The sequence below is a fragment of the Astyanax mexicanus genome, chromosome 22, assembly GCF_023375975.1.
Source record: "Astyanax mexicanus isolate ESR-SI-001 chromosome 22, AstMex3_surface, whole genome shotgun sequence".
Classification (NCBI taxonomy): domain Eukaryota; kingdom Metazoa; phylum Chordata; class Actinopteri; order Characiformes; family Acestrorhamphidae; genus Astyanax; species Astyanax mexicanus.
In genome coordinates, this window is record NC_064429.1 from 2,948,950 (window position 1) to 2,965,357 (window position 16,408).

At 37.3% G+C, this 16,408-nt stretch overlaps 1 protein-coding gene across 1 annotated transcript in view; it reads right to left on the bottom strand.

The window, feature by feature from the left end:
- The window catches only part of cfap251 (cilia and flagella associated protein 251), a 34,593-nt gene extending 20,844 nt beyond the window's left edge, over positions 1–13,749 (bottom strand). The window contains exons 1-3 of the mRNA XM_007238272.4: positions 13,211–13,749; positions 2,930–3,070; positions 1,904–2,013 (exon numbers count right to left, since the gene is read on the bottom strand). Coding sequence (XP_007238334.3) covers positions 1,904–2,013; positions 2,930–3,070; positions 13,211–13,483 — 524 coding nt within the window. The 5' untranslated portion in view covers positions 13,484–13,749. The remainder of the gene's footprint in view (positions 1–1,903; positions 2,014–2,929; positions 3,071–13,210) is intronic.
- Positions 13,750–16,408: the final 2,659 nt, after the last annotated feature.

Here is a 16,408-nt window from a genome sequence, read left to right on the forward strand (position 1 = left end):
AAAAATGTATTGATCAATGAATCACTGATAAAAAAATTATGCATACAATTTCCTCATGACCTAATAAACAGCTGTAATTACAGCAGTTAATCAAAGTTTGCATTTTTAGCTTTAATTTAAGCTACAAGTCTAGAGTACCTAAAAAGAAATGGGAGCTACTTGCAGTTTGGCAGTGTGTCCCAATTCAGAGGCTGCATCCTTCGAAGGACTCATTTGAAGGCTGATTACGTCACAGTGGAGCGACAAGGCTGTCCAATTTTAAAGGCTCCTTCGAATGCGGCCAACTAATGCAGCCTACTTTTCCTCGGTGCATTCTTTACAGCCTACAGTATCCCAAGATTCATTGCGTGCGGGCTTATTTCAGCAAAAAAAGGGCGGTGTCAGCAGAGGAGTCAGCTGTATTATGTAGTATTATGTAATTTATATATATATATATATATAAATATATAAGTATATATAAGTATTATTTAGTTTAAATATGTAGTATAATTTTTATGTTGTTATATGTTGTAGTTTATAGATATATAAATACTTATATATTTATTTACATAAACTAAATAATATATATATATATATATATATATATATATATATATATATATATATATTAATGTATTATTTAGTTTATTTATAATTATTGTTTAGTTTATATATATAGTATTTATATATCTAAAAACTCCATAAAACTATATATATATATATATATATATATATATATATATATATATATATATATATATATATATATATATATATATAAACTAAATAATACTTTATTCTAATGTATTCTCTTTTTTCAACTTAACTTCAAACGCCCTTTTATTTGTTCAGTTCCACCCGTTCAGATTTAAAATATTTAAGTAACTGCACAGTTAATTAACCTGGACTTAATTAATTTGGTATTTTGTGGTCTGAAGCAAAACTAGAATCAAAATCTCTGGCTCATTTCTCAGCTCTGACTTTGGTTATGGCAAGCAGAATCTCAAACAGGAAACAGGAAATACTCTGTAGGGTAGACTGTCCCATTTCAGTACTGCCATCACAGCCTACCCATCCTTCAAAGGACACACCTTCATAGACTGCGTCCTTCGAAGGATGCAGCCCCTGAATTGGGACACACTGAACATTATGCTGCTTGCCTCTTACAGGCTGGAGCCATAAGGCTGGTTTATGCTTTTGCATCGAGTCAATGCATTGCCTACGCCATAGCCCGCGTGAGTGCCCTACTCAGCGGGACGTGTTTATACTTCTGCGTTCATGCGTCTACATTTCTGTTTGCTCTGCAATTTAAACCGCAAATGCAGGAAGGTGTAGGCAGCAACACAAGCCTCAACCAATCACAGCTGCTGTCCGCATCACGCAACACATTTCACTGTTTTATTTTAGGGAGGTGCACATTGGGCTAAAGCCACTACGCATAAGACACTCGCAGGCTACTACATACAAGTATAAATTGGCCTTCAGAGAGCACAATTGGCCTTGCTCTCTCTGGGTGAGAAGATGTCATGTTGCACTTTCCCCTCTTCACTCAGTGTCATGCTGGTCATCACAGGCGTCTGTTAGCTGATGTATCTGAGCTGATTCACTGTGCTTTTCTTAAAATGCGTTGGGCACTAAGTGAGGCTGTATCAACGGCAGTTTAAAAAAAAGGAAGAGTCTGAATTCACATGTATCAGAGGAGGCATGTGCTAAACTATACCCTGCTACTGTTGGAGGCATTACTAGTGATAGCTAGATTAGTGGGTTGGGTAACTGGTCTTTTTTTTAATTGTCTAATGCTACATTAGTCTGGTAGCTCCACTGCAAACATAAAAACACAACTTTTCAAACATTCCTCACTGATTGACTGCCTTTAGGTAAAGTAGAAATCTAAGAAAATGTAAACATGATCTGTGGGTATTACCCTGTGTATGAATCCCATATGATAACGAGGCTCTCCTGGCCTTTGTCAGCCGTTACGATCCAGCGTCTATCCTCACTGACACACAGGCAGGAAATGGGACTGCAGTGACCCTTTAGAACACACAACAAACATATCAGATTCAGAATGGTCCCCATTCAATTTTATCACTTTACACAAGAAATGCTTACAGGACACATGTTACATACAATTATTTTTCCTTGATTTTGAGAACTTAGAAGAAAACCAATGATCAATAAAAACAATCCTACAGAAATTGGAGTATTGCTAGTAATTATTAAGCTATAATTTATATAATTTGGAAAAATACAATTTAAAAATTAAAAGAAATTGTGTACTAGAGGAACTTGCTCTACTTTTGTTATTAAACAAAGGTACAGCAAATTTCTCTAGTACACATAACAAGTACTAACAAATACTTACTTAAACAAATAGGGGTGTGCCATATCGTCTCACACATAATACAATTATTATCATTTTTGAAACGTTAAAAAAAAATTGCCACATGAAATTATTATGGTCTACTATATGGTCTACTTTCTGAACATGGCAAGCATCACTATGCAGCGGTTCAGCCAATCAGAAAGAAGTGATTTACATTAAACTAACATAGAGGGACCTCACAAAATTACAACTGGAAATAAAAATGGCATGTACCACAGGATATAGGACTATAATAAAAAAAAATCTTTTTTTACTTAGAAAATACACTTTGGGTGACCACTTCATTTACTGTAATTGTAAGTGTACTATCAATACTGTAAGTATTGATAGTAGACAGGGATTGAGAAACTAACTAAGAAAACAAAATCATCCTCATAATTAAACAAGTAATAATGATTTATAAGCAGTTTAATAATACCAGCCTGTGTTTACAGTAGTTCACATTATCGCTATAATCCAGGAACTGTATAAAGCATGTTCATTATAAACTCGTATGGTTTGTGGGTAACACAGTATATACTGTATTAAAGCTTACAGGCTGCTAGGATCATTGAAAAAGCTTACCTGTAAAAGATGCTGGGAGTTAGAGGTGTGGTCATATATTACAGCTACATGGGAACAGCTGTAAAGCACAGCCAATCTATCTTCATCCACCAGGCTGAAGACAGGTACGGCTGGGTTGATCCCAAAGGCCCAGTCTAGAGTCTGGAATCACACAGAACACATCACACAGCACTGTGCATTACTTTCACTGCTTACCTAAACTGTGCCTAAACTTATCTAAATGTATTTAATCCTTTAACTATTTAACTGGAGGAATCATGCATCGGTTAAAGAATTCTCTGAATATATGGGTTAGTCAGTCAGCTATGAACTTAAAAATAACCAGAAAAACGGGGAAACACATTACACATCACTTTTACAGTTGCAAATATTCTTCTTATCTGGCAAAGATAAGAAGATAAGTTAAAGTTCTAGTTTAGCTCATCTACCTCCACATGGTTGTTCACAACTGCATTAGTTAACTAACTCAATCCCTATACAAGGCAAGCAGGAAGCAGCAAAACCCGGTAACACTTTATAATACTGTTCCATAGTTAATAGGTAACTAAGCAGTAACTAAGCAGTAACTAATTAATAGTGCTGCATTAACACCTAAATATTTTCTATTAACTACCAGGGAGTACTGAATAATTACTCAGTAGATAGTACTAAACTAAACGAGGCTGAAGTTGGTTTGATATTCGCAGCTCCAGATTCGTTTGGCTCGATATTCGCAGCCTCGTATTCCCCGGCTGAAGTTGGTTTGATATTCGCAGCTCCAGATTCGTTTGGCTCGATATTCGCAGCCTCGTATTCCCCGGCTGAAGTTGGTTTGATATTCGCAGCTGCCGCTTCACTGAAGCACCGTGAACTAAAGGGAGCGTTCACAAACACCCGCTGTTTATATTAAACACCTCACAGATCAACACTGAAGGAGATAGAATGAAGAAAAGCAGTACAGCTGTTTATTAACAATGTAAATATACAATATATTATTAAATATAATTTTGTATATTGTAAAATATTTATTTTAATTACTGAATTTAATTACATAATTATATATTACAATAAATAATTAAATATATATTTAATAAAATTATATTTTAAAAGCCATTGCGCTCAAAAAATATGAAGCAGATGTTCAAGTGTGATTTTGAAGAACTTTTTCATGTTGGGCCAGAACAAATACACATGATCTGAAGAGTACTAGTCTTCTTCTTTAAGGAAAACCTGGAATTAGCCTGGCCCAAGCTGATTTTATACTTTAAAATGAACTGGCAAACTTTGAAAGACTTTTTCATCTTGGGCCAGAACACATGCACATCAGATGAAGAGAACTACTCTCCCACTTTGAGGAAAACCTGGAATTAGCCTGGCCCAAGCTGATTTTATACTTTAAAATGAACTGGCAACATAGCATACCAATCCATAATGCACAATTTTTTTATGTAAAGCTGATGTTCTAGTGTGATTTTGAAGGACTTTTTCATCTTGGGCCAGACCAAATACACATGATCTGAAGAGTACTAGTCTTCTACTTTAAGGAAAACCTGGAATTAGCCTGGCCCAAGCTGATTTTATACTTTAAAATTAACTGGCAACATGGCCTACCGATCCATAAGGCAGAAAAAAGTTTAATTTAAAGCTGATGTTCTAGTGTGATTTTCAAGGACTTTTTAATCTTGGGCCAGACCAAATACACATGATCTGAAGAGAACTAGTCTTCTACTTTAAGGAAAACCTGGAAATAGCCTGGCCCGAGCTGATTTTATACTTTAAAATGAACTGGCAATATGGAATACCGATCCATAATGCACAATTTTTCTTTATGTAAAGCTGATGTTCTAGTGTGATTTTGAAGGGCTTTTTCATCTTGGGCCAGACCAAATACACATGATCTGAAGAGTACTAGTCTTCTACTTTAAGGAAAACCTGGAATTAGCCTGGCCCGAGCTGCTTTTATACTTTAAAATTAACTGGCAACATGGCCTACCGATCCATAATGCACAAAAAAATTGAATATAAAGCTGATGTTCTAGTGTGATTTTCAAGGACTTTTTAATCTTGGGCCAGACCAAATACACATGATCTAAAGAGAACTAGTCTTCTACTTTAAGGAAAACCTGGAAATAGCCTGGGCCGAGCTGATTTTATACTTTAAAATGAACTGGCAACATGGCATACCGATCCATAATGCACAATTGTTTTTATGTAAAGCTGATGTTCTAGTGTGATTTTGAAGGACTTTTTAATCTTGGGCCAGACCAAATAGACATGATCAAAAAGAGTTCTTGTCTTCTACTTTAAGGAAAACCTGGAAATAGCCTGGCCCAAGCTGATTTTATACTTTAAAATGAACTGGCAACATGGAATACCGATCCATAATGCACAATTGTTTTTATGTAAAGCTGATGTTCTAGTGTGATTTTGAAGGACTTTTTAATCTTGGGCCAGACCAAATAGACATGATCTAAAGAGTTCTTGTCTTCTACTTTAAGAAAAACCTGGATCTAGCCTGGCCCAAGCTGATTTTATACTTTAAAATGAATTAGCAACATGGTATAACGAGCCATTTTGCACAAAAAAGCCACTGTTCCAGTACAATTTTGAAGATTTTTTTAATCTTGGGCCAGAACAAATACACATGATCTGAAGAGAACTAGTCTTCTACTTTAAGGAAAACCTGGAAATAGCCTGGCCCGAGCTGATTTTATACTTTAAAATGAACTGGCAATATGGAATACCGATCCATAATGCACAATTTTTCTTTATGTAAAGCTGATGTTCCAGTGTGATTTTGAAGGGCTTTTTCATCTTGGGCCAGACCAAATACACATGATCTGAAGAGTACTAGTCTTCTACTTTTAGGAAAACCTGGAATTAGCCTGGCCCGAGCTGATTTTATACTTTAAAATTAACTGGCAACATGGCCTACCGATCCATAATGCACAAAAAAACTTGAATATAAAGCTGATGTTCTAGTGTGATTTTGAAGGAATTTTTAATCTTGGGCCAGACCAAATACACATGATCTAAAGAGTACTAGTCTTCTACTTTAAGGAAAACCTGGAAATAGCCTGGCCCAAGCTGATTTTATACTTGAAAATGAACTGGCAACATGGAATACCGATCCATAATGCACAATTGTTTTTATGTAAAGCTGATGTTCTAGTGTGATTTTGAAGGACTTTTTAATCTTGGGCCAGACCAAATAGACATGATCTAAAGAGTTCTTGTCTTCTACTTTAAGAAAAACCTGGATCTAGCCTGGCCCGAGCTGATTTTATACTTTAAAATGAATTAGCAACATGGTATAACGAGCCATTTTGCACAAAAAAGCCACTGTTCCAGTACAATTTTGAAGATTTTTTTAATCTTGGGCCAGAACAAATACACATGATCTGAAGAGAACTAGTCTTCTACTTTAAGGAAAACCTGGAAATAGCCTGGCCCGAGCTGATTTTATACTTTAAAATGAACTGGCAATATGGAATACCGATCCATAATGCACAATTTTTCTTTATGTAAAGCTGATGTTCCAGTGTGATTTTGAAGGGCTTTTTCATCTTGGGCCAGACCAAATACACATGATCTGAAGAGTACTAGTCTTCTACTTTAAGGAAAACCTGGAATTAGCCTGGCCCGAGCTGATTTTATACTTTAAAATTAACTGGCAACATGGCCTACCGATCCATAATGCACAAAAAAATTGAATATAAAGCTGATGTTCTAGTGTGATTTTCAAGGACTTTTTAATCTTGGGCCAGACCAAATACACATGATCTGAAGAGTACTAGTTTTCTACTTTAAGGAAAACCTGGAATTAGCCTGGCCCAAGCTGATTTTATACTTTAAAATGAACTGGCAACATGGCATACCGATCCATAAGGCAGAAAAAAGTTTAATTTAAAGCTGATGTTCTAGTGTGATTTTGAAGGACTTTTTAATCTTGGGCCAGACCAAATACACATGATCTGAAGAGTACTAGTCTTCTACTTTAAGAAAAACCTGGAATTAGCCTGGCCTAAGCTGATTTTATACTTTAAAATGAACTGGCAACATGGAATACCGATCCATAATGCACAATTCCAGGTTTTTCTTAAAGTAGAAGACTAGTACTCTTCAGATCATGTGTATTTGGTCTGGCCCAACATGAAAAAGTCCTTGAAAATCACACTAGAACATCAGCTTTAAATTAAACTTTTTTCTGCCTTAGGGATCGGTATGCCATGTTGCCAGTTCATTTTAAAGTATAAAATCAGCTTGGGCCAGGCTAATTCCAGGTTTTCCTTAAAGTAGAAGACTAGTTCTCGTCAGATCATGAGTATTTGTTCTGGCCCAAGATTAAAAAGTCCTTCAAAATCACACTAGAACATCAGCTTTATATTCAATTTCTTTGTGCATTATGGATCGTTATTCCATGTTGCCAGTTCATTTTAAAGTATAAAATCAGCTCGGGCCAGGCTAATTCCAGGTTTTCCTTAAAGTAGAAGACTAGTACTCTTCAGATCATGTGTATTTGGTCTGGCCCAAGATGAAAAAGCCCTTCAAAATCACACTAGAACATCAGCTTTACATAAAAAAAATTGTGCATTATGGATTGGTATTCCATATTGCCAGTTCATTTTAAAGTATAAAATCAGCTCGGGCCAGGCTAATTCTAGGTTTTCCTTAAAGTAGAAGACTAGTACTCTTCAGATCATGTGTATTTGGTCTGGCCCAAGATTAAAAGATTCTTCAAAATTGTACTGGAACAGTGGCTTTTTTGTGCAAAATGGCTCGTTATACCATGTTGCCAATTCATTTTAAAGTATAAAATCAGCTTGGCCCAGGCTATTTCCAGGTTTTCCTTAAAGTAGAAGACTTGTACTCTTCAGATCATGTGTATTTGTTCTGGCCCAAGATTAAAAAGTCCTTGAAAATCACACTAGAACATCAGCTTTATATTCAATTTTTTTGTGCATTATGGATCGGTAGGCCATGTTGCCAGTTCATTTTAAAGTATAAAATCAGCTCGGGCCAGGCTATTTCCAGGTTTTCCTTAAAGTAGAAGACTAGTTCTCTTCAGATCATGTGTATTTGTTCTGGCCCAAGATTTAAAAAATCTTCAAAATTGTACTGGAACAGTGGCTTTTTTGTGCAAAATGGCTCGTTATACCATGTTGCCAATTCATTTTAAAGTATAAAATCAGCTTGGGCCAGGCTAGATCCAGGTTTTTCTTAAAGTAGAAGACTAGTACTCTTTAGATCATGTCTATTTGGTCTGGCCCAAGATTAAAAAGTCCTTCAAAATCACACTAGAACATCAGCTTTACATAAAAACAATTGTGCATTATGGATCGGTATTCCATGTTGCCAGTTAATTTTAAAGTATAAAATCAGCTTGGGCCAGGCTATTTCCAGGTTTTCCTTAAAGTAGAAGACTAGTACTCTTTAGATCATGTGTATTTGGTCTGGCCCAAGATTAAAAAGTCCTTCAAAATCACACTAGAACATCAGCTTTATATGCAATGTTTTTGTGCATTATGGATCGGTAGGCCATGTTGCCAGTTAATTTTAAAGTATAAAATCAGCTTGGGCCAGGCTAATTCCAGGCTTTCCTTAAAGTAGAAGACTAGTACTCTTTAGATCATGTGTATTTGGTCTGGCCCAAGATTAAAAAGTCCTTCAAAATCACACTGGAACATCAGCTTTACATAAAAAAAATTGTGCATTATGGATCGGTATGCTATGTTGCCAGTTCATTTTAAAGTATAAAATCAGCTCGGGCCAGGCTAATTCCAGGTTTTCCTTAAAGTAGAAGACTAGTTCTCTTCAGATCATGTGTATTTGGTCTGGCCCAAGATTAAAAAGTCCTTCAAAATCACACTAGAACATCAGCTTTATATTCAATTTTTTTGTGCATTATGGATCGGTAGGCCATGTTGCCAGTTAATTTTAAAGTATAAAATCAGCTCGGGCCAGGCTAATTCCAGGTTTTCCTTAAAGTAGAAGACTAGTACTGTTTAGATCATGTGTATTTGGTCTGGCCCAAGATTAAAAAGTCCTTCAAAATCACACTGGAACATCAGCTTTATATTCAATTTTTTTGTGCATTATGGATCGGTAGGCCATGTTGCCAGTTAATTTTAAAGTATAAAATCAGCTTGGGCCAGGCTAATTCCAGGCTTTCCCTAAAGTAGAAGACTAGTACTCTTTAGATCATGTGTATTTGGTCTGGCCCAAGATTAAAAAGTCCTTCAAAATCACACTAGAACATCAGCTTTATATTAAATTTTTTTGTGCATTATGGATCGGTAGGCCATGTTGCCAGTTAATTTTAAAGTATAAAATCAGCTTGGGCCAGGCTAATTCCAGGCTTTCCCTAAAGTAGAAGACTAGTACTCTTTAGATCATGTGTATTTGGTCTGGCCCAATATGAAAAAGTCCTTCAAAATCACACTGGAACATCAGCTTTACATAAAAAAAATTGTGCATTATGGATCGGTATGCTATGTTGCCAGTTCATTTTAAAGTATAAAATCAGCTCGGGCCAGGCTAATTCCAGGTTTTCCTTAAAGTAGAAGACTAGTTCTCTTCAGATCATGTGTATTTGGTCTGGCCCAAGATTAAAAAGTCCTTCAAAATCACACTAGAACATCAGCTTTATATTCAATTTTTTTGTGCATTATGGATCGGTAGGCCATGTTGCCAGTTAATTTTAAAGTATAAAATCAGCTTGGGCCAGGCTAATTCCAGGTTTTCCTTAAAGAAGAAGACTAGTACTCTTCAGATCATGTGTATTTGGTCTGGCCCAAGATGAAAAAGTCCTTTAAAATCACACTAGAACATCAGCTTTACATAAAAAAATTGTGCATTATGGATTGGTATGCTATGTTGCCAGTTCATTTTAAAGTATAAAATCAGCTTGGGCCAGGCTAATTCCAGGTTTTCCTCAAAGTGGGAGAGTAGTTCTCTTCATCTGATGTGTATGTGTTCTGGCCCAAGATGAAAAAGTCTTTCAAAGTTTGCCAGTTCATTTTAAAGTATAAAATCAGCTTGGGCCAGGCTAATTCCAGGTTTTTCTTAAAGTAGAAGACTAGTACTCTTCAGATCATGTGTATTTGTTCTGGCCCAACATGAAAAAGTTCTTCAAAATCACACTAGAACATCAGCTTTATATGCAATTTTTTTGTGCATTATGGATCGGTAGGCCATGTTGCCAGTTAATTTTAAAGTATAAAATCAGCTCGGGCCAGGCTACTTCCAGGTTTTCCTTAAAGAAGAAGACTAGTACTCTTCAGATCATGTGTATTTGTTCTGGCCCAACATGAAAAAGTTCTTCAAAATCACACTTGAACATCTGCCTCATATTTTTTGAGCGCAATGGCTTTTAAAATATAATTTTATTAAATATATATTTAATTATTTATTGTAATATATAATTATAAATTCAGTAATTAAAATAAATATTTTACAATATACAAAATTATATTTAATAATATATTGTATATTTACATTGTTAATAAACAGATGTACTGCTTTTCTTCATTCTATCTCCTTCAGTGTTGGTCTGTGAGGTGTTTAATATAAACAGCGGGTGTTTGTGAACGCTCCCTTTAGTTCACGGTGCTTCAGTGAAGCGGCAGCTGCGAATATCAAACCAACTTCAGCCGGGGAATACGAGGCTGCGAATATCGAGCCAAACGAATCTGGAGCTGCGAATATCAAACCAACTTCAGCCGGGGAATACGAGGCTGCGAATATCGAGCCAAACGAATCTGGAGCTGCGAATATCAAACCAACTTCAGCCTCGTCTGAACTAATGATTATAGTAGTTCACTATTAACTTCACATTAATTACTGAGACTTACATATCTCCCAGAGAACTACTTACTAATTAAGTCTCCTTTATAATAACTATTCATTAATTACTGCTCAAATCAACATTAACTACTGAAAACCCTTACATGCCACCTGGGGAACTATAGATCTAAATCAGTCTACACAAACAATTATTCATATCAGTGGTGATATTAAAGGCATATTTGAGTGACACCATTTGTAGTAGTAGTAACCTTAATTACCTTATTATCATCATTATCTTCCAAATATTAGCAACATATAGTGACATACTACAGTGTGTCCTAATCTGCTTAAACCCCATTTTTAAAAGAAAAAAAAATAAGAAAAAAAAAAATAACGTAATATTATTACATAGTAGACATTATTTATGTTCTCCAGAAGACTCTAAGACTGACTGTACTCAATTTTGTTTTAATGGTAACTGCTTTAATTTTAAGCACCAACCTTATAAACGTTCATCTTTAGCCTTGCAGTCGCACAGACTTTTAGTGCCCATTATTAGGGTAATTACGGTAATTCCACAGCGCCGGACCGCTAGCCTCTATCAGTGTGTTTATCTGCTGCTGCAGGTTATTCTATCAGCTGTGATATTAAAGTCGGTGACACCACTTATCATATATTAACCTTACTTACCTTAGTATGCTCAATATCTTCCAAATGTTAAACACACTGAAATGTGCAGTAGTCTGCTTAACCCCCATTTTTGTAATGTTCTGTCAGTGTGTTACAGGTGTTTATTCTAAACCTGTGCTCTTCTTCAGTCCTCCTGGAGATGTGCTCAGTAGAAGTGATGGCTCACATACAGCTTTACTCTAGGTTGTGTCCAACATCCTTATTCTGGGGGAAATCATGTTTAAATGAATAAATATTTGTGTTAGATAACGAACTAGGTATCCCTGTGTTCTTCATAGATAATTAATAAGGGGTCCCTGTCTTCTTTTTTCGGGAGTTAACAGCAGCACATGGTAACCCATTACTAATTACTGAGGAGTTACTGTGTTCTTCTTTAGGAGTTACTGTAAATCATACCACAGTATTATAAAGTGAGAAACATGATAACTAATTACTAATTACTGAGGAGTTACTGTGTTCTTCTTTAGGAGTTACTGCAAATCATGTCACAGTATTATAAAGGGAAATATACATTAATAATAATAATAATAATAATAATAATAATAACACACATTTAACCTAGCTAACTAACACACACACATTTAACCTAGTTAACACAATTAACCTAGCTAACACACACACATTTCCCCTAGCTAACTTAGCTTGCTAACTTACACACATTTAACCTAGCTAACTGACACACACACATTTAACTTGCTAACACACATATAACCTAGCTAACTAACCCACACATAAAAGTTAACTTAGCTAGCAAACGAACACACATAACCTAGCTAACTAACACACATTTAAACTAGCTAACTAACACACACATAACCTAGCTAACTTAGCTAGCTAACACACATCCTAAAGCTGGTTAACAACCCACAAAGAGTCCTCCTCTGATCCGGGGGTAAAATAAGCTGGAAAAGATCTCAATATCTTGATTACTAGTTTATTTTCAATCAAATACAGAAATATGAAAGCAGCAGAGTTTCTCTTAATCCTCCCCCAGCAGCAGCAGCACAGCAGAGAATTTACACGAAGGACCAGGAGAGCTGCGGCCGCTGTGAAATTACCGTAATTACCCTAATAATGCGCAGTTAAATAAATCTCTGTGAGACTGCAAAGGGTGAAGATGCACTTTTATAAGGCTGATACCTAATATTAAAGCAATGATTGTTACATTATTACTGTCTTACAGTCATTCTTAGAGTCTTAGATGCCTTCTGGAGAACTTTCATCAATGTCTTCTATGCAATAATATTACGTTATAATGTTGTTTTTTTCTTCCAAAAATTGATGGTTAAGCAGAGTAATACACACTGAAGTATTTTACTATATGTTGCTAATATTTGGAAGGAACTGAGGATAATAAGGTAATTAAGGTTACCACTACTACAAATGGTGTCACTTGCTTAATTCAAATATGCCTTCAGTTATTATGCATTTAACTCAAATATGCCTGATTTAGATCTATAGTTCCCCAGGTGGGATGTAAGGGTTTTCAGTAGTTAATGTTGATTTGAGCAGTAATTAATAAGTAGTTATTATAAAGAAGACATAATTAGTAAGTAGTTCTCTGAGAGATATGTAAGTCTCAGTAATTATTGTGGAGTTATTAGTGAACTACTATAATCATTAGTTCAGTACTATCTACTGAGTAATTATTTAGTACTCCCTGGTAGTTAATAGAAAATATTTAGGTGTTAATGCAGCACTATTAATTAGTTACTGCTTAGTTACTGCTTAGTTAAGTTACCTATTAACTATGGAACAGTATTATAAAGTGTTACCGCAAAACCCTTTAATAGTAGTATAAATAACTAAGAGTGTAGTAATTACCAGTGGATGAGTTTTATCGCTGTTCTCCTTCTTGTTAATGAATGGGAGCTGGGTGGCGGTGTAGACCTGCGAGTCCTGGGGCTGCAGGTGTCCGGGTTTAGGGCTGCGCGTTCCGGCCGCTGTATCCTCCGCCCGCCCGCCTACACTCCGCTCCCGCAGCTCCTCCTCCTGCGGCCGCTGCTCCCCGGACCTCTGAGCTCCAGCAGCCGGGCTACTTCCAGCCCTTCCGTCACCCAGCTCTCCGCCCTGAACTTCAGCAGCAGCCGCGGACATTATTCCTCTCAGTTAGAAACACAGCTGGAAACTAAATTAATAGGTTAGCTAGCTCAGCTGAGCTATTTGTGTTTACTGGCTAAATAAACTCACCAAAAAACAAACTAAGTTAACTAAATGTTCGAACAGAGGAAATACAGAAACTCCTCAGCGGGCCGCGGCCGTGGCCTGTTTTACCACGGCAGATAATTTGGTTAAATATGTTAGAAAATTAAGCTAAATGACTAACTAAAAACCATTATAAACCCTCGCCGGTAAAGCGTCGCTGTTGCTATGATACGGCTGGGGGCGGATCACTAGAGGCGGTTTATTATGTAGACCCCGCCCACCTCCTCCTATCTGCCCACTTATACTACTGCATCTCAAAACATTAGAATAATTGAAAAGTTACTTTATTTCAGTATTTCAGTTCAAAATGTGAAACTCATATTTTATATAAATGTATTACACACAGAGTGATCTATTTTAAGTGTTTATTTATTTTATTTTTAATTATGACTTACAGCCAATGAAAAACCAAAAATCAGTGTCTCAGAAAATTAGAATATTATGTAAGGCCAATTGGTATTTTTGGCAGTGTGGGCAGTCTGCCAAGTCCTGCAGGAAAAAGAAAGCATCTTCATAAAGGTTGTCAGCAGAGAGAAGCATGAAGTGCTGTAAGATTTTCTGGGAAAACACTGCACTGACTTTGGACTTAATATAAAACAGTAGACAAACACCAGCACCAGCGTGATACGCATGAAGTAGTATCTAAAGAGAAAACATGGGCTTATATAAGTAAAGCCCTGCTAACCGCCAGAGGGAGCCCGCGAGAGAGTCCTCACTGAATAGGCGATAATTGAGTTAAACGGCTAAAAAGTCAAATAAAAAAATAGTGATTAATCACTTGTTCAGGATATTCATTTACTGTTAGAAAGTAGAATACCGTTTTTTTTTAAATACCTGTATCCCCCCCCCCCCCCTCCTCCTTTTTTAAACAAACGGTTTTGAAACAGATTCGGTAGCATTAGTGGTGCTGCTGACTGTGAGCAGGGTTGGTTTGTGAGCTGATGCTGGAGGAACAGTCAGGTCAGGTCAAAGCACGTAAAGGTTTATAAGTGGAGTTTAACATCTTTAAATATGATGTCTGCAGCACTGAAACGCTGCTCTCTGTATAGAAAACTAGTAATTTAATAATAAAAACTCATTCATTTTAGACTCAGTAGCGCCCTCTAGTGTCTGACAGACCCAGAACACATTCTAACATGGGAATTCTCCTCTCTAGAGCAGGGGTGAAAAATTAATTTAGTTTTGGAGGGCCAGGAACTTTAATCTCGTAATATTACAAATTGTAATATTACAACACGTAAGGTTAAAGTCGTAATATAATATTTTTAATATCACAAGAGTGAAGTCTCAATATTATGAGATTAAAATTGTAAGAGCATCTACCACCAGAGAGTCCTCAGGAGAGCTGCCTCCACCCTTTAAAGACTCTACCCACCCCCAGCATGGACTGCTCACACTTCTGCCGTGAGGCCGGAGGTACAGAATTGTTAAATGCAAAACCACCAGGCTAAAGAACTCCTTCTGAAAGCACTGAAGATACTGCGAGAACATTACGCTGGTAAAAGTAAGCCGAGAATCATTAACATGTACACATCGCTGACAAAGTTGCGCATGGAAGAAAAAGAGACTGTTACTGATTATCTGATAAGAGCAGAGAACATTATCACAGCGTTAAGAGAAACGGGGGAAACCCTCAGTGATGGACTTATCGTGGCCATGGTACTAGGCGGGCTACCAGATTCGTTTAAGCCGCTAGCGGTGCATGTGACACAGAATGAGGACAATTTCACGTTCGCCGACTTCAAGAGAAGGCTGCGAGTTTATGAAGATTACGAGAAAATGAAAACGAAAGAACAGAGTTCAGACAATGTGATGAAGACGTATGCAGGACAGGGCAAAGGACAAAGCAGACCAGAAAATGGAAGAAAAGATGACGATGCTGACATTACATGCTACAAGTGTGGAACAAAGGGGCACAGGGCGTGAAAATGCTACAGGCGAGTCTGGTGCGGCCATTGCAAGAATGCCACGCATGCAGAGTCCCTCTGCAAGAAAAAGCATGGGCCAGATAGCGCCAGGAAATTCCTGGAGGAGCAAAATGGAGCCAACGATTACCTCTTCATAGCCAACTACGTCCAGCGAGAGAGACCACTGGGCAACACGAAGAACGTGGGCGACTTCCCACATCATCAACGACATCAGCAAGTTCGAAAGCTTCGACCACTCGTTCCAGCCAAGCACCCATTCCGTGGAGTTAGCGGATGGAAGCAAGTGCAGCGGGATGGCACAACAGAGAGGAACCGCAGTGATTCACCTGCTGGACAGCAGGGGACAGCAACGCAGAGCGCAGATCCAGGATGCGCTCTACATGCCTACATACCCACACGACATTTTCTCGGTGTCGAGAGCAGTCAACGGAGGTACGACAGTGATCTTCGAGAATGGGGACAGTCGCATACTCACCAACGACGGTCTCAGGTTTGACATATATGAGAGTGATAACTTGTATTACTTACCTACTGTTGAGAATGATGTTGACCAATTGAAAGTATGTCATGATGTCCAGACCTGGCATCAGATTTTAGGTCATTGTAATTTTGAGGATGTGAAAAATGTACAAGGTGTGGTGAAGGGCATGGAGATTAAGGGAGGTTCATCTGAGTTGAATATGTCATGTGAGGTGTGCACACAAGGAAAATTCACACAGACACGAAATTGGGAACCAGATAGGAAAGCAAAAAGGGCCCTAGAGCTAGTAGTACACACAGACACTGTTAATCAAAAACAGGATCAGACACGAGACCTCTGCGCCTTACTCGCCCCACCAAAACGGCACAGCAGAAAGAGGTTGGAGAACACTCTATGAAATGAGCAGAT